The following is a 22,317-nucleotide window of genomic DNA, read 5'->3' as shown; positions in this document are numbered from 1 at the left end:
TCAGGGGGTGTGGTGTCACGTGGTACTTTTTAAATTGCTGGAGTTTTGGATAGGTAGCACAAAGTGCACAGAAGCATCCAGCAAATCGACATCACCTGAGGACTGAAGCAAGAATGGACGCAGGTCTCAGACAGATGAACGGGGATCTGGGGAGAAAGGTAAACAATTCTGCATTTTCAGAAACTTAACAGTAAAAATTTTAAACATATTTACGTTGTCTTATAGCAGAATATACTGGGTTTCAAATTAGAATTGGTTATGTAATTATGTGTGGACCTAAAATTGTTTAATGACAACCAAACTCTCTCCAAACCACAAAACGAAGGCTAACAAAGTATAACATCAACTAAAGTAAACAGTTATTAATTTGTTACTTATAATTGTATTTGAGCAGAAATATTCATCTGATGCTGTCTCATTCATGTTTTAGATACCCTGAGGTTTATTTTTACCTTAAGTTTTGTTCTTTAAAAAGTATTATGGTAAAGTAGGGGTGAAAGTTAAGATACTGACACCTGATTCACAGGAATGTGAGTGTGACTTTGGTCATGAGTTTTAAAGTCCTTCTGCTCAGTCACACACAGAGACTTATGACACTTCATTAAGATTTCATACCAATTATATTTATTAGAACCCTAAAGCTACACAAACCTGTTGACTTTATTACATTTGAAGCCATATGTGAGTATTTTGTCATTTATGGGCATTTATATTTAAATTAATTTCTATAGTGCCTACTTGCTTTGAAAGTTACGTATTGATGGTTTAGTTTTGCTAATATGTAACAGACAGCGTTGCATCCTAAAAAATACACAGAAGGGTTGGATTCACAGGCAGAGATGAGATCTATGTCCCTTGGAAAAGATTAACTAATGTTCATTTCAAAGAGCAAGAAAGGTGGACATTGATTAAATAAATCTAGTGCAAAGCCCTTAAAAAATCCATTTTAAATGACAGTTCTGCACTCATTTGATGCATGAGTGCAAGTGTGTGAGTGTCTGGACATTTGTTTGTTTAACAGAGCTCTCTGACCTCATCCTACCTGGAAGAACCATTAAACAAAACAGGGGTGGTGTCCTGCCTCTTCTCTCTGAAGGAGGAAGTTGGTGCTCTTGTAAAAGCTCTAAGACTATTTGAGGTTAGTGTCTTGAAACAAATTGTTTGTATTGCATCATTTGTCCCTTTTTGTATTGCTGTCAATTTTTCGCTCTCACTCTTTCTCTCTCTAACATACACTTGGATTTATCTAAAGCCAAAACATGAGGGTCAAGGACAGTGGATGATAGTGGGACATTTGTAGAAATGCAAAACACTGAACAGGACTTATTTGCGGGGATTAGGTAATACTGTTCACATGATGCAACTTCAGTAGAATTAAAGAAGTTTGTAACCTGCCCTCAGTTGATAAAACCGCAAAGAAATGTTGACCACACATCACTGTTATATCTATATGTGACCCTTGACCACAAATCCAGTCTTAAGTAGCATTGGTATATTTGTAGTAATAACCAAAAATACATTGTAAATTATACATTTTTCTTTTATGTCAATAATCATTAGGTTAGGCAAAGATAATATTTCATGAATATATTTTGTAAATTTCCTACTGTAAATATATCAAAAGTAAATTTTTGATTAGTAATATGCATCGCTAAGAACTTAATTTAGACAACTTTAAAGGCGATTTTCTCAATGTTTGGATTTTTTTTGCACCCTCAGATTGCAGATTTTCTAATAGTTGTATATCAGCCAAAAATTGTCCTATCCTAACAAACCATACATCAATGGAAAGCTTATTTATTCAGATTTCAGATGATGTATAACTCTCAATTTCTAAAACTCGACTCTTATAGCTGGTCCAGGGTCACATATACACACTTCCAGTCAAAAGATTTTTTAAATGTTTTTTAAAGTGTGCATAAGTAGTATGCATTTATTTGCATTTACAGCAAAAACAGTACAATTCTAAAATATTTTTAGTATGTAAAATAACTGTTTTCTATTTGAATATATTTTAAAATGTAATTTATTATTATTCCAGGCATATGAACCTTCAGAAATCATTCTAATAGCAGAAGTCAGCTGGATGACATATTTGGAGTACACATTTTTCATATTAATATATTACCAGCATTGTACTAATAAAAAGCTAGTTGAAAATGAATAAGCTTGTTATTAAAAGTGCTTTTGTGCCACTATTTGCCAGAACAATATATATATATATATATATATATATATATATATATATATATATATATATATATATATATATATATATTAAAAAAAATTCTGTCACCTTTGAAAATGGCATATGAAAGTTGAGGTTTGAAGAAATAAGCAGAAGAAATAGAAAGAGTTGTATACCTTTAGTCAGGAAGGATGTATACAATTATTGAAAAAAAGTAATTTATTAGGCTGTTTTTCTGATCTCTCTTGTTCATCAAGAATCAAGGATCCCACAATTTATTTTAATAATAAATAGAATAATAAATGAATAATATCAGCATATTATTGAATTTCTGAAGGATCACGTGGCTGATGAAAAATCAGCTTTGCCATCATATAAAAAAATGAAAAAGTTTAATATATTACATTTGAAAACAGTTATTATAATTCTAATAACAAGTCAAAATATTACAGTGTTTTAGAACAAACAAATGCACCCTTAAAAACATGAAATGCATTTTCCTGAACTTGAAGTTTTGTTTTGTTTAATTTACTGTTTGAAACGCACACAGTGTACACGTCTTGTAGTAATGCCAAGATTTCTTGACTCATCTCCAAGTTCTTGTATCAAAGTTCAGTATATTTTGTTTCTGGATGTTGACTTTTCAACTGCCTACGTGCAATCAAACGTGCTTCCAAGTAGATGAGATTTATTTACTGATTATAAAAAAAATTGTTGCATTACATAAGCACAACGTGTTGCATACCAATATATCCCATGCTTTCAGAAACTGCAACTAATGAGCCTAAAATCTTCTCTGGTGCTTTCGTGCAAGTCAATAATGGATATGTGCCAACTTTGCACCCCCTAATGCCACTATAAAGATAAAAGCTTGGCCTGTGGACTCTGATTGGCTCTTGCGTACCATCCTACTCCACCCCCTTTAAAACACCCCCTACTCCACCCCTCACCCCAGATACCCCGCACACACATTCCAGCTTCATTTTAAACCAATTCAAAGCCATTCCTGCAGCCCACATTGAATGTTTACTATTAGGGGAAATTATGTTTTATAAAAGAATGAACGGCTGATTATAGTTACAGTAAATAATGGCTATTATTCTGAATTAAAAATCCAGCTCCAACAACATATCTGATTATTTGCAATTTAAATAAAACAATTAATTAATTAATATAATACCATTAACTAATATGTAACTCTGGACCAAAACCAGTCATGAATAGCATTTGTAGCAATAGCCAATTATACGTTTTATGGGTCAAAATGATAAATGTTTCTTTTATGCCGAAAATCATTAGAATATTAAGTAAAGATCATGTTTCATGAAGATATTTTGTAAATTTCCTACTGTAAATACAAAAAATATATATTTCTGATTAGTAACATGCATTCTTAAGAACTTCATTTGGACAACTTTTCTCAAGATTTAGATTTTTTTGCACCCTCAGAATCCAGATTTTCAAATAGTCGTAGCTCGGTCAAATATTGTCCTATCCTTACATACATCAATGAAAAGCTTATTTATTCAGCTTTCAGATGATGTAAGAACAGTTTAAAAAGCAAACCAGAAATAAACAAATAGACTAGCATGTTTTGATCAAAGATTAACAAATGCTTTGTAGCATTATGTATATAAAAAACATATGCAGACACTTGACGGAAACAACGAATGTTCTGACTGAACCCGTTGACACTCTAAACACAATTATATTAACCCAGCACTGCAAGAAATGCCAAGCATGCAGAAAAAATAATGCTGTAATTCTCTCATGTGTTGTTTTTGAGCATTAAAGGATGCAGATCCATATGGACTTAATCAGCACCACATGGAAAGGAAGGGAAAATGTCAAAAAAGGACCAAAGAGGGTCCAAAGCATTGTAAAACCCGCCTCCTCTACAGGCCTATAGCAAACAGCACTGGGTGTCCTCCCTCTGCGTGTGTGTAAAAACACATAAATACTAAAACAGTGCAGTTTGAACTTAAATATGCAAAAACACCCACTCTCCTATTGGCTGAAGACAAGCTGCACATGTGAGGCTCAGTTGCTGCCAAAATGTGAATGTGGTTATTGATTCAGTACGGTAATTTACTAAATGGCAAAGTAATTAGAAAAAAAAGGACCACACATAGGAAACTCGTTATTGTGTCATGTTCATTGTTCATCTTACACATCTTTTAATCTATTGGTCAAATATTTTCATTAAAGTGGTCTGGGTGCAGATTAATGTAATTAAATAAATAATCACCAACTCACTCTGTCTCAAATACAGCTGGACTGCATTAAAGTTTACTTCACAGCACTTCGATTGACAAGCCTGGACTGCCATCTACTGGAAGAAGAGAGAGAGAGAGAGAGAGAGAGAGAGAGAGAGAGACAGAGAGAGAGAGAGAGAGAGAGGGAGAGAGAGAGAGAGAGAGAGAGAGAGAGAGAGAGAGAGAGAGAGAGAGAAACAATTAAAATCTATTATATTGTACATCAACAATGTAATCAATATTTATTAAAGCCAAGTATGAATCTTGTCAAGTTAGTGTTTTAAGTATTTTACATATATTCCAAAATAATAACAATATATTTTATTTTGCGAACTTATGTTAAGCTATTCTGTTCAATAGCTAACTTTTAACTATTTTGGGATTTTTCGGATCATCAGTCATCAAAGCTCAGTAAATAGTGGCCACAGACATGGAGATTTACTTTAGATTTCAGTTTAACTTTAAAGTTTTTACTTTAAAATCCTACAAATCATGTGTTTATGCCATTTTAAGTCTTTTTCAATTAGTCTTCCGATTAATGCAGTTATATTGTTCATTCAGACTCATTCATAAACACAAGAGGCGGGATTTATCGCATGAGCCAATCACAGCCAAACATAACCAGTCATATCCAATCATATCTTGATAGAGGCATTGCCTCCTCTCATGTGACTTTTCCCCACTCATTCTCAATTAACCCCCACCAAACCCACTGCATGCTTTAGGGGGCCTGTTAAAACTCAATGGGCTCAGGGGAGGCGAGAGATGCGGACTGGATGCTGACTTTACCTGCTGGTGTCGCTGTTAGACAATGTTTTGTTTGAAAAATGACACTTTCATATTTTGTAATATTTGCATTGTTATTGCAGGAGAAAGGTATTAACCTGACCCACATTGAGTCTCGTCCATCACGCAACAACAAAGAAGAATATGAGTTCTTCATCAGTGTGGATCAAGCCTCCTCTAAAGCGCTCGATGAAGTTGTTGACGGTCTGCGCACGCAAATCAGCGGCCAAATTCATGAGCTGTCTCGCAACAAACAGAAAGACACAGGTGAGACACAGGGCAACAGTCTGATGATTAACTCATCACTTCCTATGAGAAAAGAAATAAAAAGCTGAACAGAAATAGAACACATACTGTAATCGTTCATATATGTCATTGTGGAGATGGATGACAGAGACCCCTGCACTCGGCCTCTCTTATGGTTGTTTCCAAAATTACATTAGTTTAGTTTTTGAGGACAAACAGACTTATAGAGACTCTTGTTTCCATTCAAGAGTCAGTTCAACAGGGTGGGGGTCAAAGTTCAATACAAAGACTGACAGACCAACAGACCTCATTACAATTTCCCCCTTATATAATAAGAAAACACAGAGCAGAGGACATTTATGGATATTTATGGCTGATGAGGAAAACCAGTCAGGGTCTTCAGTTCTTGGCCTTTTGTTCAGAATGCCTCAGGCTCGCTGCTGAACTCTGTACTGATGGCTGGACCCCCAAAGAGTTTAACTGCCATAAATCTAGAGCAAGATTTAGCCTCAGAGCCTGGACTGCGTTGTCACCCTCTGGCTCATTCTCCACACAATGCTTTCTGTTTACTACTGTGTCATCCATCTCTGTAAGCACGCCAGCATTAGCGACCACAGCGTTCGATATTAACAAGTTCACATATTTAGAACGTAGTACATTAATCTTAATTCAATAAAGAGAATGGAAACATTATAGAACACGTTGAAATCTAAAAACAAAAGGCAGCTAAAAAAGGTGTTAAAGCACTTACACAATTTCTTCTATTTTTTTGTGCTGTAAAGTTGTCTAAATTGTCTGTTTAGTAATAGGAATACTGTGACTAAATGTTACTCCATGATTCCTGTAACTGAACTTTGTGGATAGTTTCAAATATTTAGTGATTTTATTAAACTATTCTTACATTAACATGTATAATATTTAGGAATTAATGGATAAACAGTTGACGTCAAAAGTTTGCAGAATCTGCAAAATGTTAATTATTTTACCAAAATAAGAAGGATTATACAAAAAGCATGTTTTTTTTATTTAGTACTGACCTTAAAAAGATATTTCACATAAAAGGTTTAGTCCACAAGTGAAAATAATAGTTCAATTTATAAAAATGACCCCATTCAAAAGTTTACATACACTTGATTCTTAATACTGGTTTTTTTTTATTGTTGTTGTTTAGTGATAGTTGTTCATGAGACCCTTGTTTGTCCTGAACAGTTAAACTGCCGCTGTATTTCAGAAAAATTCTTCAGGTCCCACAAATTCTTCAGTTTTTCAGCATTTTTGTGTATTTGAACCCTTTCCAGTAATGACTGTGAGATTTTGAGATCCATCTTTTCACACTGAGAACAACTGAGGGACACATATGCAACTATTACAGAAGGTTTAAACGCTCACTGATGCTTTAGAGGGAAACACAATGCATTAAGAGCCTGGAGGTGAAAACTTTTGAACAGTGTACATTTTTCTTATTTTGTCTAAATAATGTTTATTTTCATTTAGTACCACCCGTCAGAAGCTACAGAAGATACTTACACGTTTCCTGGAAGACAAAATAACTTAAATTCACCCAGATCTTAAAATTTCAAAAGTTTTCACCCCCGGCTTGTGTTTCCTTCTGAAGCATCAGTCATTATTGGAAAGGGTTCAAATACACAAAAATGCTGAAAAAAAGATTTTGTGGGACCTATTGGATTGTTCATAGAGCTTAAACTGAATTGAATATTCAACTAATTATCCAGTCATTGACCATAAACATTCTTTCTTCTTTCCCTCTCATGAAAAGTTCCATGGTTCCCCAATGACATCCAGGACTTGGACCGTTTTGCCAATCAGATTCTCAGTTATGGATCCGAGCTGGATGCAGACCATCCTGTAAGACATGTGTGTGTGTGTTGTGTCTGTTTTTGAAGTGACCGTCTGCATGATCAGAGAAAAGAGCGAAAGTGAGCGTGAGAGGGAACTTCTTCATTTTGATTTCAAACGCATGCGTGTGTGGGTGTATTTTGAAAGATGCGTAGTTGCTCCATGCGACACTAAAAGCCCACAGTCAGAATCTGCATCACTCTCTATTCTAATGGAAATGGGCGGGGGCTCTCAAATTGATGTCATCGCTTTAATTGAGCCCCTGTAATTATAAATAATTGCCCCTTTCCAGCCGTCATTAAACTGAAATGCATTCATCATGAGCAGCAAACACTCTACAAAGGCTTCATTTGAATGAGTCTCCTCCATGAAACTCTAAAGCTACTGAGAGATCAGAATTAGCTGTAAATCCACCTTTTCTCTCACACTTTAACTTCGCTGTCATTCGCAGGGCTTTACGGACCCTGTGTATCGTGCCAGGAGGAAGGAATTTGCTGACATTGCCTACAACTACAGACAGTAACTATTCCCCTCAGTGTTTTCTCTTTCTCCCCCACTTTCCCATGGGCTGTAGGGATCGTCCCTACCTCTAGCGCTTTCCCTGTTGTTTTGTTGTGCTTTCTATGGAAAATTACTCCTGCTGCCTAACAAAAGGGCTAAATTACAGGGTCCCAGCGCAGTCCCGAGCGCCGGGAGCTTTGTCATCATAATTGAGATGCATTATTCACACGGCCACTACAAAGGGCAGGAGCGTTGAATGCTACGCCCCCTGAGGAAGCTCACATTTACATACACGCTCCATCAATAATAACACCACTCATCACTGATATGACACAGATATGACGTGCATGCTGTAGAGTATATGCTTAGTGTTTTTCTAAACACTCCTGTTTTAGGACGTACAATGGGAGTTAAAAAGTGTTTGTATACCTATAGAGAAAGTTTACACAAAACTGAAAATTCTGTCATTATTTACTCACCCTGATGTCGCTCCAATCCTGTATGATGTTATTTATTCTGTGGAACACAAAAGAAGCTATTTTGAAAAATGTTTTAACCATTTGTATTATACTATGAAAGTCAATGGGGTCCAAAACTTTAGGTGAGTAAATGATCATAGAATTTTTATTTTGGGGTGAAATGTCCCACATATAAAAGTGTATTCACTACTGGTCAAGGTACAGTAATACAGTAAAATATTATAACAATTGAAAGATTTTAACTATTTATAAATATTTATTTATTTATGTGATGCCAAAGCTGAATTTTCAGCAGCCACTACTGTCACATGATCCTTCAGAAATTGTTCCAATATGTGACCCTGGACCACAAAACCAGTCTGAAGTAGCACAGGTTTATTTGTAGCAATAGCCAACAATACATTGTATGGGTCAAAATTATCGATTTTTCTTTTATGCCAAAAATCATTAGTATATTAGGTAAAGATTATGTTCCATGAAGATATTTTGCACATTTCCTAACGTAAAAAAATACAAATAAAATTTTTGATTAGCAATATGCATTGCTGCATTGCTAGGAACTTCATTTGGACAACTTTAAAGGCGATTTTCTCAATATTTGGATTTTTTTTTGCACTCTCGGATTCCTGATTTTTTGTATATCGGCCAAATATTGTCATAATTGTAATAATTTTTCACAATATTACTGTTTTACTATATGCTTGAAGGAATAAATGCAGAGAGCCAAGAGATATATAATAATATATAACAAAATATCATAGTTGAATTTATTTTAAAGAAATATACCGAAAACTTTTCAAGCCAAATAATTCTCAAAGTAAAGTTTGTTAGGTTTGTTGTATACAAATTTGAACACATTGTGTCCTACAAATGAGCTAAACATCCCTCTCCTCTGTTAGTGGACAGGTTATTCCACGTGTTGAATACACGACTGAAGAGAAAGCCACATGGGGAACCGTTTTTAGAGAGCTGAAGACTCTGTACGCGACGAATGCCTGTCGTGAACACAACCGTGTTTTTCCACTACTGGAGAAGTACTGTGGCTACCGTGAGGACAACATCCCGCAGCTAGAGGACATCTCACGCTACTTGCAGTGTAAGAGCGTCCTCCAGAGCTGCTTTAAACTCATTAACAGTCAGGAGAAGGAGCAGTCAAACTGAAGGTTTAGTGTGTACAAAATGTGCATATCTCACCCTTTCTTGATTTCTCAGCATGCACAGGTTTCCGTCTGCGTCCTGTGGCCGGTCTCCTCTCCTCTCGTGATTTCTTAGCTGGTCTCGCCTTCCGAGTGTTTCACTCGACACAGTACATTCGCCATAGCTCCAAACCTATGTACACACCTGAACCGTGAGTACACCGCCCAAGACGTTGTTACAGCTGTGTTTGCAAAAAATATCACAAATATATTTTCTGTGAAAAGTGATCAAAGAAAAATAAATGTGTTTGTTTCTTCAGGGACATCTGTCATGAGCTGCTAGGTCATGTCCCACTGTTTGCTGACCCAAGTTTTGCCCTATTCTCACAGGTTTGATTACTGAATTAATATTGAAATTTGAATTAATGAATAATAGACAGTTCACCTAAAAATAAAAATACTGTCATTATTTACTCACCCTCATGTCATTCCAAATCCGTTAGACCTTTGTTCATCTTCAGAACACAAATTAAGATATTTTTGATGAAATCCAGGAGCTTTCTGACTGTGCATAGCAACGCAACTACCACATTCAAGGCCCAGAAAGGTAGTAAAGACATCGTTAAAATAGTCCATGTGGCATCAGTGGTTCAAACTTAATTTTATGTAGCTATGAGAATACTTCTTTTGCACAAAGAAAACAAAAATAACTTTGTACCGCATGCATTGTGGTACTCTCATGAATGTACGAACTTGTACAATAAGTTTGTTATATTTGTTTTCTTTGCATACAAAAAGTACTCTTGTAGCTTCATAACATTAAGTTTAAACTACAGATGTCACATGGACTATTTTAACAATGTCCTTACTACCTTTCTGGGCCTTGAACATGTCAGTTGCATTGTTTTCTATGCAGGGTTATAAAGCTCTTGAATTTCATCAAAAAATATCTTAATATGCATTCTGAAGAAGAATGAAAAACCAGGTTTGGAACGACATGAGGGTGAGTAATTAATGACAGAATTTGCATTTTTGGGTGAACTATCCCTTTAATTTGAACAAAAGAAGTGAAACTTATGATATATATATCTGTAATTTTTACTTTTATTCTTAAAATTCTGGCATTTTTAAAATGAATTATGATATGTGACCCTGGACCACAAAACCAGTCATAAGGTTAAATTTTACAAAACTGAGATGTATATATAATATGAAAGCTCAGTAAATAAGCTTTCTATTGATGTATGGTTTGTTAGGATAGGACAATATTTGGCCGAGATACATCTATTTGAAAATCTGGAATCTGAGGGTGCAAAAAATTCAAAATACTGAGAAAATCACCTTTAAAGTTGTCCAAATTAGGTTCTTAACAATGCATATTACTAATCAAAAATTACATTTTGATACATTTACAGTAGGTATCTCCAGTGTGAATTCATCAGTCATGTAATATCCAAATGTGACAATGTTTTCTGTTTGATCAGGAAATTGGACTTGCTTCTTTGGGCGCCCCTGATGAGTTCATAGAGAAGCTGGCTACCGTGAGTATTTCTTTAGGTTACAGTAAGAATGCTTTTCCAAATTTTAACCAGTCCAGTCATGTTACAAGACCACAAGGTCACCTTTTGTCCCTCTCAAAAGAAATGCATGATTTTAATATTTATTTTTTGCAGGTCTACTGGTTCACTGTGGAGTTTGGTCTTTGCAAGGAAGGAGATGAAGTAAAGGCTTACGGTGCCGGTCTGCTCTCATCTTTTGGCGAACTGCAGGTATGTACTGTATGTGGTACCTCACAGAATACTCAACGATCTCATTAATTGGTCAATCTCATGACCAATTTGTACGTATTTAACAAGGTGGTTAACTCGTGCAAATTCATACGACCTCACTTGTGCGATTTTTTATGGTTTGTCTAGACCCCAGTGACAGGTAGGTTTAGGGACAGGGTGGTGTAGGTAATTTGTACGAATTCATATGAATTGGACAACTCTTAGCAAAAAACATAAGAATTTGTATGAGTGCGGTCGTACGATTTGAATTAGTCACCTTGTAAAATACATACGAATTGTCATGAGATCGGGTTGCAATACTTTCTGCAATACCTTCTGGTTCATGCCCTGTTCTCTATTTGCTGTGAGCTTTCAGAAAATTGGTTAGCAACCCAGTTGAGTTTATTGTGTCATTAGTGGAGTGATACACAGAAAGCCACTGATGCACAAAAGCATAGATGAAGTTGAGAACTGACTGAAAATTAGCTGTTATTCTAATGCGTTGCAGTACTGTTTGACGGACAAGCCCAAACTTATGCCCTTCGAGCCAGAGAAGACCTGCCTGCAGAAGTATCCCATTACAGAGTTCCAGCCAGTTTACTTCGTGGCTGAAAGTTTCGAGGACGCCAAAGAAAAAGTCAGGTAAACTGACTGCACAAACCTATCTACAAAAGCTTCTTTCCCTCAGCGTTTCTCCAGTTATTGATGTGTTTTTGTTTTGTTTTTACAGGAAATTTGCTTCCACCATTCCCAGACCTTTCTCTGTGCGCTATAATGCCTACACACAGAGAATTGAGATGCTGGACAACACACAGCAGCTGAAGAACCTAGCTGACAACATCAGCGGTATGTCTGCAGTAATATGTAGCACTTAAACTGAATCTTTCCTATATGATACAAGAATCAGGATTCTGGATTTCAGAACAAAAATCTGGAGAATTTCCTACTGAACGTAAGGGCAACAGGAATGAACAGAAAAAAATACACTGTATGAGTCAAAAATCATTAGGATATTAAGTAAAGATGATCTTTACAAAAAGATATTTTGTAAATTTCCTAGTGTAAATATATCAAAGCTTAATTTTTGATTAGTAATATGCATTGCTAAGAAGTTAAGTTCAACTTTAAGGTGATTTTCTTAATATTCAATTTATTTTTGCACCCAAATATTGTCCTATCCTAAACCATACATGTATACATCAATGGAAAGCTTATTTATTCAGATGTATGAATCTCAATTTCTTACGACTGGTTTTGTGGTCCAGGGTCACAAATGTACTTTTTGTGATTACGAAGAAATAAATTGGTACAAATTCAGTAAATTAATATAGTTTACTATCTTCAAATCAAATTGAACACATTGAATCACACTCACAAGCCATTTTTAATGGTCAGATCAGCAGTGTAAAACGAACTTTTAGCATCATTTAATACATTATTTAATGCTTTGTTTCCATTAATTTCGCTTGCAATAAAGTTTTTATTTTATAGCCTAATTAAATTCAGAGTTCAGTGTTTCAACTTAATTTTCTCCACTCATGATGAAATACAGGTTGTGGTTTTACTTTTTACAGCAATTACATTTATTTGGTTGGAAAATTTATTGTAACTTAACTGCCTGAGGTAGCAACGATTTTTTATATATATAAAATATATTATCAGTGTATATTAAGAATAGTGACTAAACGCGCCGTTTTAATCTATGAATCGCGCATTTTTTTGTCTTTCTTAAAACCTGCAGATTTTTGTTCGGTAGCCTTATTTGTTATCTCAATGTGAACGTTTTAATTCAATCCCACATGGATTACAAATTTATGTTTTTTCTTCCTAGGTGAGATCTCAATCCTGTGCACTGCCCTGCGAAAGATGGAGTGAAACGATGCTGAAGAATTTTCGAGGGAAATAAAGAAGAAATGCTAGAAAATTAGCAAAGACGCTTCATAAGCATCGTCTATATTGCGTTTTAGCCTCATCTACAACATACTTTTTCTAATCAAGCTGAGATAGAGAGAGCATGATAGCCTATTAAATATTATATTAGTACTCATGTATTGCATGTAGAATATATTTATAGACAAATTTCGCTATTCCAAATATATTTAAGCACGGTGTATTTAACGAAATAACACGAAAAAAACTAGGCTATGCAAAACAAAACAAATCGCATGTAAATACCAAAAAGCTTCGGGCATTATAAAACCCGCTGCCGCAATATTTCTTATTTTATATATTCTATATATTGTATTTTTTTTTCTTGGGTAGTTTAATCGTACAAAAAATATATATACAGATTGCCTACCGTCCATCATTTGCTTCAGCTGTTGCTACTTGTTGTCAGACAATGTTCCTGTAATTTTCCCAAACAGCCCGCAATCAGGGAATGGCGGGATCAAAGGCTTAAAACCATGTGCATTTGGAGGACGAATTATATTCATTAAATCGCTTTTATTTAAAACATGCGTTATATACTCATTAGACTAAAGTTTAATTATTAAAATAGGCTACATAACGAAAAAGTTGTAGTTATAAGCTTAGCTTGACTGTGAATGCAATTTAGCATGCATACCTATCATTTATCTGTTGCTGTACTAAAGAATTAAATGTTATGCATGCATTGTCACATGTACTTATAAATGAGTCAATAAAGATGTTATTAAAACTATTATTATCATCCTTTATTATTGTCATTTGTAATTTTACTACTACTAAAATAAACAAATGTATTATTGTTATTAATATTATCGCATTTGCAACAGCATGCGTACAGCAGAAGTGGGTTTCAGTACCATGGAGAGCAGCATCTATATGCCGAATTCGTCATATCATTTACGATTATAAAATCAAAGGATACTTATTTATTTATATATTTCCAATAAAGACTCATTTAGTGCTGACCTTTCACAAAACCTAGTATCTGGCTTATGTAATTTGTCGCTTTTGGCTGTGAAGCACCTGTGAAATGTCACGTGTCACGGCTCTTATTTGGTGCCTGGAAAAGAAAAAGACAAACTCATGACGCATGTCAGCTTAAAATTAGGCTTGCATTTACGCAAGACATTTACATAAAGTCCAGCACGTCTGTATATAAATTGCAGGGCTGTGGCCCCACAGTGAACACAGGAGAGTTGGACTCTAACCAAATTAATTGGATATATTTATTTTAGATATAGCTGCTATTTTTTGTAATCTAGGAATCGATGAAGACAGACAGTATGGTGCAGAATATTCCGCTGAGCGGCAGAAAGCGCAGTCTGATCGAGGACGCGCGGCGCGACAGAGAGAGCTGCTCTTCATCTCCGGGCCCCTCGCGTTGCGGGGACAGCTTCGTGTTTGAGGAGGAGAATAGCGGCAAAGTCACTCTCAACATTCTCTTCGCTCTCAAAAATGAGAAAAACGCAGGCTTCTTCAAGGCTGGTAAAGTCTTTGAGGTACATAGACTACTTCTACATTAGTGTTTTCATTCATACAGTTACGGTGACATTTTGTTTCAACGTTTGTAACGTGTTTCCACAACGTTTCTCTTTTCAAAAAGGGATTTTTCAAAGTTGTAAATAAAACTGTACGTTGGAGTACGTATTACAAGAAAGTAGCATACTATTGTAGTCTTTCTGGTTCAAAACTTCACATTTAGGCTTTCATTTGTTACCTGCCGTTTCTTTGTAACTGTTTTTGAAACTTACTAGCAATGTCTGAGTGAAAATTGTTTTAGCGCCAATTTATTTGAATCAAAATCTAAACTGTTAATCCTTGTGCGACCTTATGGACATTTTTGTCCATTTTAGTTTTTTTTTTTTTTTTTTTGTTATAAGTGTGCCTGTGTTAATGCCAACTGCATACATTTTGGCTCAGGTGTTTATTTTTATTTAAATTTTAATATTTCACCCTCATTTCCTTCAAAAAAATCAATTTTACCCTCAGTACAAAAAATACTCACACTCAGGCCCTTAAAGACAAAAATGTCCACATTGAAACCCATTAAAACGGCAATTTTTTAACCCAGGGCCATTTGACTATAAAATGATGCAATATTTGATAATAGGCATTCATTCTATAGGCAAGGCTTCAAATTTTACATTTTTACCATTTTTTACTAGATTGTGCCATTTTTTCACATTTTTTAAATCTAACACTACATAAAAATATAAATGCCTCAAAATTAATGTTGTTCTTCACTGACACACACAAGAATCTAATAAGCAGAGAAAAAAAATCTGCTAAGCATTTAGTATATGGAAATTACTACTATTTTTCATTTTTTCATTAAAAAAACACCTGTTGCATTATGCAAACAAACCAGCATTTAAAGAGTTACAATTCTGAAAATGAATGAATGTTTGGTATCTATGGATAGAACAGATGCTGGTTAAAAAATCCACATCAAGTGGAAAAAGTGGAAGAAAATATTAATAAATTATATTTTTATGACATGGATATTTTTGTCCATTTTGCACCTATGTGTAACTTTTTTTTTTGACACACAAGGGTTAATAAATGTCAAGGATAAGCAGAACTGTTGTTTGTGACACCGACAGAAAACATGAGCAATTTAAATCTGTGCATTAATTTTTTGTGGTAATCAAATATATTTGTGACACTGAATCACAAAACCAGTCATAAGGGTCAGTTTTTTTTAAATGGGACAATATTTGGCTGAGATATAACTATTTGAAAATCTAGAATCTGAGGGTGCAAAAAAAAAAATTATATTGAGAAAACCTTTAAAGTTGTCCAAATGAAGTTCTTAGCAATGCATATTACAAATCAAAAATTAAGTTTTGATATATTTACAGTAGGACATTTACAGAAATCTTCATGGAACATGATCTTTACCTAATATCCTAATGATTTTTGGCATAAAAGAAAAATCAATAATTTGGACCTATACAGTGTATTTTTGGCTATTGCTACAAATATAAACTAATGCTATTTAAGACTGGTTTTGTGGTCCAGGATCAAATTTGTATGAAATAATTATCCCCATTACCACCCACTCTAAATCTATTTCAAAATAGCAAATAAAAACATCATTTTTGCAAATAAATCTCGAAACAAACACATAAAATAGACTAACAACACTAAAAACATAACATTCTGTGTGCTACTTACACATTATGTTTGTGTTTTCTCATTGTTGGTGCTTTTAATGAATGTTTTGTGATGAAAACATTCGTCTGGTTTTGCACCTTAGACTTTCGAAGCCAAGCTCCTCCATTTGGAGAGTCGCCCGAGCAGGAAGTCTAAGAAGAGCGGTGGAGATGATCTGGAGTTCTTCATGAGGTGTGAAGTGCACTGCTCTGACACCGACGTCTTTATCAATTCCTTAAAAAGAGTTGCGGATGATGTGAGAATAGTGCAAGAGGAAAAGAGTATGTGATTTATCAATTCCATATTACATATACCATCAGCAGACATTTCTTTTCAACTCTTTTATAATGAAATTCATTTTTTTTTAACAAACAGTTCCATGGTTTCCAAAGAAGGTCTCTGACCTAGATAAATGCAATCATCTGATAACAAAATACGACCCTGATATGGACCAGGATCACCCTGTAAGTGAAAAACAGTGATGCTTTAATTAAAACACAACATTATTTAGAATTTTATAGCCTTAGTTACTCGCATTGCACTATTTAGATCAGTTGTAATAACACATGTGACATGAACAACTGTATTATTCAGGGATTCAGTGATCCAGAATACAGAAAACGAAGAGGAATCATTTCCGAACTGGCTTTCAACTATAAGCAGTAAGTCATATGAAATTAATAAATATGAAATAATAATAATACTTATTAAATATTTTTATTGTCGTTCTTCTAAACGTGCATTATTTAAATAATAATAATAATAATACCAGTCATAAAGGTCAATTTTTTTTTAATTTTGTGAATAAATAAGTTGAATACATAAGCTTTCCATTGATGTATGGTTTGTTAGGATAGGACAATATTTGGCAGAGAAAATCTGGAATCTGAGGGTGCAAAAAAATCTAAATATTGAGAGAATCGCCTTTAAAGTCATCCAAAAGAAGTTCTTAGCAATGCATGTTACTAATCAAAAATTACATTTTGATATATATTTACGGTAGGAAAAGACAAAATATCTTCATGGAACATGATCTATACTATATACCCTAATGATTTTGGGCATAAAAGAAAAATTGATCATTTTCACCCATACAATGTATTTTTGCCTATTGCTACTTAAGACTGGTTTTGTGATCCAGGGTCACTGTATGAACTCCATTCAACAGCTATGTAAATATATTTTAGGAAAAAATAATCTTTCTTTTGTTATTCTAGTGGTGACCCTTTACCTGTAGTGGAATACACTCCAGAGGAGATTGCCACTTGGTAGGTTTCCCCAATTATTTTATTGAGTTTGATTGCTGTCAACTATATGTCAATATTTGCATATCAATTGTTTAGAGTGTCTAGTGCGAGCGTATGATTCTAAGAGTGTTTTTTGTGATGAGGCAGGAGGGAGGTCTACAGGACTCTGAGCAGTTTGTACCCCACTCACGCCTGCAGACAGTTTCTAGAAGCTCTTGGCCAGCTGGAGAGTGAACGTTTGTATGGGGAGGACAAGATCCCTCAGCTAGGAGAGGTTTCTGCATTTCTTAAAGGTAAACAGGTCTGCTCATTATATTCCTACTTGCAAAAAAAGCTGCAAAGCTGCAGTTCATGTTGACCATTTTCTATGCACCTTTGTTTAGAGAGGACAGGGTTTCAGTTGCGGCCAGTGGCAGGGCTGCTCTCTGCTCGGGACTTCCTAGCCAGTCTAGCGTTCCGGGTGTTTCAGTGTACCCAGTACATTCGTCATCCTTCAGCTCCGATGCATTCCCCTGAACCGTATGTAAAAAGACACAAAACAGAATTTTATTTGAATTTGGCAGCTTTTTATTGCATAAAATTAATATTTTGACTGTATTTTATTCTAAAAAGTGACTGCTGCCATGAGCTGCTTGGACATATTCCAATGCTTGCAGACAAAGAATTTGCTCAGTTTTCACAGGTATGTTTTTGTCCAGAAGTACAAGTTTGATTTCTACCATTCAAAATGCATGCTACACTACCAGGCAAAAAATGCAAAAAATTCAGCTTTGAACACAGGAATAAATTACATTTTAAAATAGGTTAAAATAGAAAACAGTTGAATTTTACTCTTACTCTTAAATCGTTAAAATATTTTAATTTTTTACTGCACTTTGGATCAAATAAATGCAGGCTTGGTGAGCAGAAGAGACTTCTTTTAAAAAAACTTACAGTTCAAAAACTTTTGACTGGTAGTGTATTTTAATCCAGAAAGATCTTATTTAAATGCTTAAACTAAAACAATGTTTCTCCGTGTAGTGAAATACTAAAAGACACTTTTCATTTGACGCTTAAACTTTTACCTTGCAGGAGATTGGACTTGCCTCGCTTGGGGTATCGGATGAAGATATTGAGAAACTGTCCACAGTGAGTACATCTTCATTGAAACATTCTGCTGGAGAATAATAGTGCATTAAAGCAAGTCTTTAGCGCCCCCTTGTGTTTATTTTATTCATATTACAAATCCAAAAATGTTTAAAAGGCCATTATTTATAAATTCTGTCATTCTGTTTTCGTCAGCCTGAATATAATCTCAAAGACAGTCATTTATATTTAGGATAAACTATTTATATTCACAGTATGTACTACACTACCAGTCAAAAGTTTTTGAACAGTAAGATATTCAGTGCTTTTTTAAAAAGTCACTCACCAAGCCTGCATATAAACAGAAACAGTCCAATTTTGTAATATTTTTACTATTTAAATAACTGTTTTCTATTTAAATATATTTAAAAATGTAATTTATTCCTGTGGTCACAGCTAAATTTTCAGCATTCAGCATTACTTCAGTCTTTAGTGTCACATGATCCTTCAGAAATCATTCTAATATTCTGATTTGCTGTTCAAAAACATTTATTATTATTATTATTATCATCAATATTTAAAACAGTTAAGTAATTTTTTCAGGATTTCCAGGAATAGGAAGATCCAAAAATCAGCATTTATCTGAAATAAAAACAATTTGTAACATTTTACACTACACCATTTAAAAACTTGGGAGTATATATTTTTTTCTTTTTCAGATAAATGCTGTTCTTCTAAACTTTCTATTCATCAAAGAAACCTGAAAAAATTATACTACTGTTTTCAACGTAGTAATAATAATAATAATAATAATAATAATACATTTTTGGACAGCAAATCAGAATATTAGAATGATGTCTGAAGGATCGTGTGACTGGAGTAAAGATGTTAAAAATTCAGCTTTGAAATCACAGTAATAAATTACATTTTACAATACATTCAAATAGAAAACAATTATTTTAAACAGTAAAAATATTTCAAAATGTTACTGTTTTTGCTGTACTTCAGATCAAATAAATGCAGGCTTGGTGAGCAAAAGAGAATCATACTGTTCAAAAACTTTCGACTGGTAGTGTATACTGTACATGTTAGTATGTGTAACCTAACAAAACATCTCTTAATTTCACACAGCTGTACTGGTTTACAGTGGAGTTTGGTCTCTGTAAGCAAAATGGAACAGTAAAGGCCTATGGCGCTGGACTCCTGTCCTCTTATGGAGAACTTTTGGTAAGAGATGTATATTATTGTTTTTTAAAAAATGTAATTCATTCTTCAAGACACCTGTTTTAGCCATTTATTACAACACTGACCTGCAAAAATGTTTCTAATTTCTCTTTTGCTCACCAAAGCTGCATTTATTTGATCAAAAAAATCTGTAAAAGTATTAATATTATTACAAATTTAAAATAACTGGTTTCTATTTTAATACCTTTTATAATGTAATTAAAGCTGAATTTTCAGCAGCCATTATCCCAGTCTTTAGTGTCACATGATACTTCAGAAATCATCATTCTAATGCAATTGTGATTTGTTAATGTGGACATGTCTTATTAGTATCAATGTTGAAAACAGTTATGCTGCTTAATATTTTCATGGAAAATGAATTTTCAGGATTCTTTAATGAACAGAAAGTTCAAAAGAACAGCATTTATGTGAGAATTAAACAAACTGTATCTTTTTTCCCCAGTATGCTCTTTCTAATGAGCCCCAATACAAGCCATTCGACCCAGCTGAGACTGCGGTCCAACCATACCAGGACCAGTCGTATCAGCCTGTTTACTTTGTGTCTGAAAGCTTTGAGGATGCCAAACACAAGCTAAGGTGGGTGTTTTCTAGAAACCTTTTCACTGAGGTACAAATGATCAGAAAGCATCATTAATCAATACTTGCTATTGCTGTTGTTCCACAGGCAATATTCATCCACAATACAGAAGCCTTTCTCTATTAGATATGATCCCTACACTTGCAGCATGGAGGTTTTGGATGAGCCTTCTAAGATCCAGAATGCTTTAGGGCAGATGAGGGATGACCTGAAGATCTTACATAAAGCCCTGGAGAGGCTGGGACAGAAATAAACCAGAGTGTGATATACAGTATCATCAATAACAACTATTTATTTAAGGAAAGCCTATCTGTATGAATATGAATATTGCAGATTATATTGCATGAGGTCCGGTGTTGAAATGTGTATACGTGTGTATATGTGTTATTACCACCTTCAGATGTAAGGAAGAGAGTTCTGTTTACCGAAATAATAAATATCTTTATTTTGACTACCGCTGCATGGTGCACTGCTGCTGTTTCAGTGAACAGTTTTAGATGCCAATAAAGAATCTTTATATTTAAGAGCAATCCCTCTTAAATTATATAAACGATATTTTAAATTCCACCTAAAACATGTACAATTCAGGTCAAAACATACACCTTGCAGAATCTGCAAACTCTTAATTATTTTACCAAAATGAAGGATCATACAAAATGCATGTTATTATTTTATTTAGTACTGACCTGAAAAATATATTTCACATAAAGGACATTCACATATAGTCCACAAGAAAAAAATAATAGTTGAATTTATAAAAATAAACCAGTTTAAAAGTTTAAATATGCTTGATTAATTGGTACTGTGTTGTTGCCTGATTGAACCATAGCTGTTTTTTTTTTTGTTTTTTTTGTGATAATTGTTCATGAGTCCCTTGTTTGTCCTGAACAGTTTAGTCTGCTGTTCTTCAGAAAAATCCTTCAGGTCCCACAAATTCTGTGGTTTTTCAGCATTTTGTGTATGTGAACCCTTTCCAACAATGACTGTATGATTTTGAGATCCATTTTTTCACACTGAGGACAACTGAGGGACTCATATGCAACTATTACAGAAGGTTCAAACACTGCTCCAGAAGAAAAAAAACGATGCATTAAGAGCCAGGGGTGTAAACTTTTGACCAGAATGAAGATGTGTACATTTTTCTTATTTTGCCTGAATATCTTTTTTTTTTCATTTAGTACTGCCCTTCAGTAACTACAGAAGATACTTACATGTTTCCCAGAAGACAAAATAAGTGACATTTACACTGATCTTCAAATTCCAAAAGCTTTCACCCCTGGCTCTTAATGCATTGTTTCCTTCTGGAGCATCAGTGAGCATTTGAAACTTCTGTAATAGTTGCATCCTTCAGTTGTCCTCAGTGTAAAAAGCTGAATCTCAAAATCATACAGTCATTGTTGGAAAGGCTTCAAATACACAAAAATGTTAAAACCAAAAGAACGTGTGGGACCTGAAGGATTTTTTTTAAAGAACAGTGGGTAGTTTAACTTTTCAGGACAAACAAGGGACTCATGAACAACTATTGCTAAAACAAACAAAAAAAAAATTAAATAAAATACAAAATTACATGCATTTACACCCTTTTATATTGCTAAAATAATTAACATTTTGCAGATTCAGCAAGATGTATGAATCTGACCTCAACTGCAGATCTTAAAATCTACGAGCCATTTTGGAATAAACCATATCAGAATGAAGTCATTCATATTGGGACTAAAGGGAAAGTGAAAGTGAAAATTATTGTAAACTAGAATGTTATCTGACCACAAACAGTAAAAAAAATCCACATAAATTCCTCTACACTGTTTGATCACAGTCTGGCAATAAAATAAAAAAAGCAGGCACAGACAAAGCTGCCAAAGAAAGAAGGAGTCTATGCGC

The 22,317-nt window shown here is 34.4% G+C and overlaps 2 protein-coding genes across 2 annotated transcripts; both read left to right on the top strand.

The window, feature by feature from the left end:
• On the top strand, positions 1-13,879 carry pah (phenylalanine hydroxylase). Its single transcript, XM_073838796.1, has 13 exons — positions 1-158; positions 1,022-1,138; positions 5,313-5,496; positions 7,253-7,341; positions 7,784-7,851; positions 9,212-9,408; positions 9,525-9,660; positions 9,769-9,838; positions 10,933-10,989; positions 11,122-11,217; positions 11,726-11,859; positions 11,948-12,063; positions 13,049-13,879. Exons 1-13 carry the CDS (start codon positions 114-116, stop codon positions 13,090-13,092), a joined length of 1,353 nt encoding a protein of 450 aa, XP_073694897.1. The 5' UTR covers positions 1-113; the 3' UTR covers positions 13,093-13,879.
• Positions 13,880-13,993: 114 nt separating this feature from the next.
• Positions 13,994-20,892, top strand: th2 (tyrosine hydroxylase 2). The gene is made up of 12 exons (XM_073838795.1): positions 13,994-14,645; positions 16,406-16,583; positions 16,678-16,766; positions 16,897-16,964; positions 17,520-17,570; positions 17,697-17,842; positions 17,933-18,068; positions 18,162-18,231; positions 18,621-18,677; positions 19,746-19,841; positions 20,302-20,435; positions 20,524-20,892. Exons 1-12 carry the CDS (start codon positions 14,415-14,417, stop codon positions 20,687-20,689), a joined length of 1,422 nt encoding a protein of 473 aa, XP_073694896.1. The 5' UTR covers positions 13,994-14,414; the 3' UTR covers positions 20,690-20,892.
• The last annotated feature ends 1,425 nt before the right edge of the window (positions 20,893-22,317 follow it).

Source organism: Garra rufa, chromosome 4 (genome assembly GCF_049309525.1).
Source record: "Garra rufa chromosome 4, GarRuf1.0, whole genome shotgun sequence".
NCBI classification, from domain to species: domain Eukaryota; kingdom Metazoa; phylum Chordata; class Actinopteri; order Cypriniformes; family Cyprinidae; genus Garra; species Garra rufa.
This window is presented reverse-complemented; position numbering and strand designations above follow the sequence as displayed.

Bases quoted from the DNA above. Each gene is read 5' to 3' on its own strand.
- th2 (XM_073838795.1), top strand. From the start codon at position 14,415: ATGAAGACAGACAGTATGGTGCAGAATATTCCGCTGAGCGGCAGAAAG. The intron at 19,842-20,301 runs GTAAGAGATGTA...TTTTTTCCCCAG, and splicing joins CCTCTTATGGAGAACTTTTG to TATGCTCTTTCTAATGAGCC. The intron at 20,436-20,523 runs GTGGGTGTTTTC...GTTGTTCCACAG, and splicing joins GATGCCAAACACAAGCTAAG to GCAATATTCATCCACAATAC.
- pah (XM_073838796.1), top strand. From the start codon at position 114: ATGGACGCAGGTCTCAGACAGATGAACGGGGATCTGGGGAGAAAG. The intron at 159-1,021 runs GTAAACAATTCT...TTTGTTTAACAG, and splicing joins ACGGGGATCTGGGGAGAAAG to AGCTCTCTGACCTCATCCTA. The intron at 7,852-9,211 runs GTAACTATTCCC...CTCCTCTGTTAG, and splicing joins ATTGCCTACAACTACAGACA to TGGACAGGTTATTCCACGTG.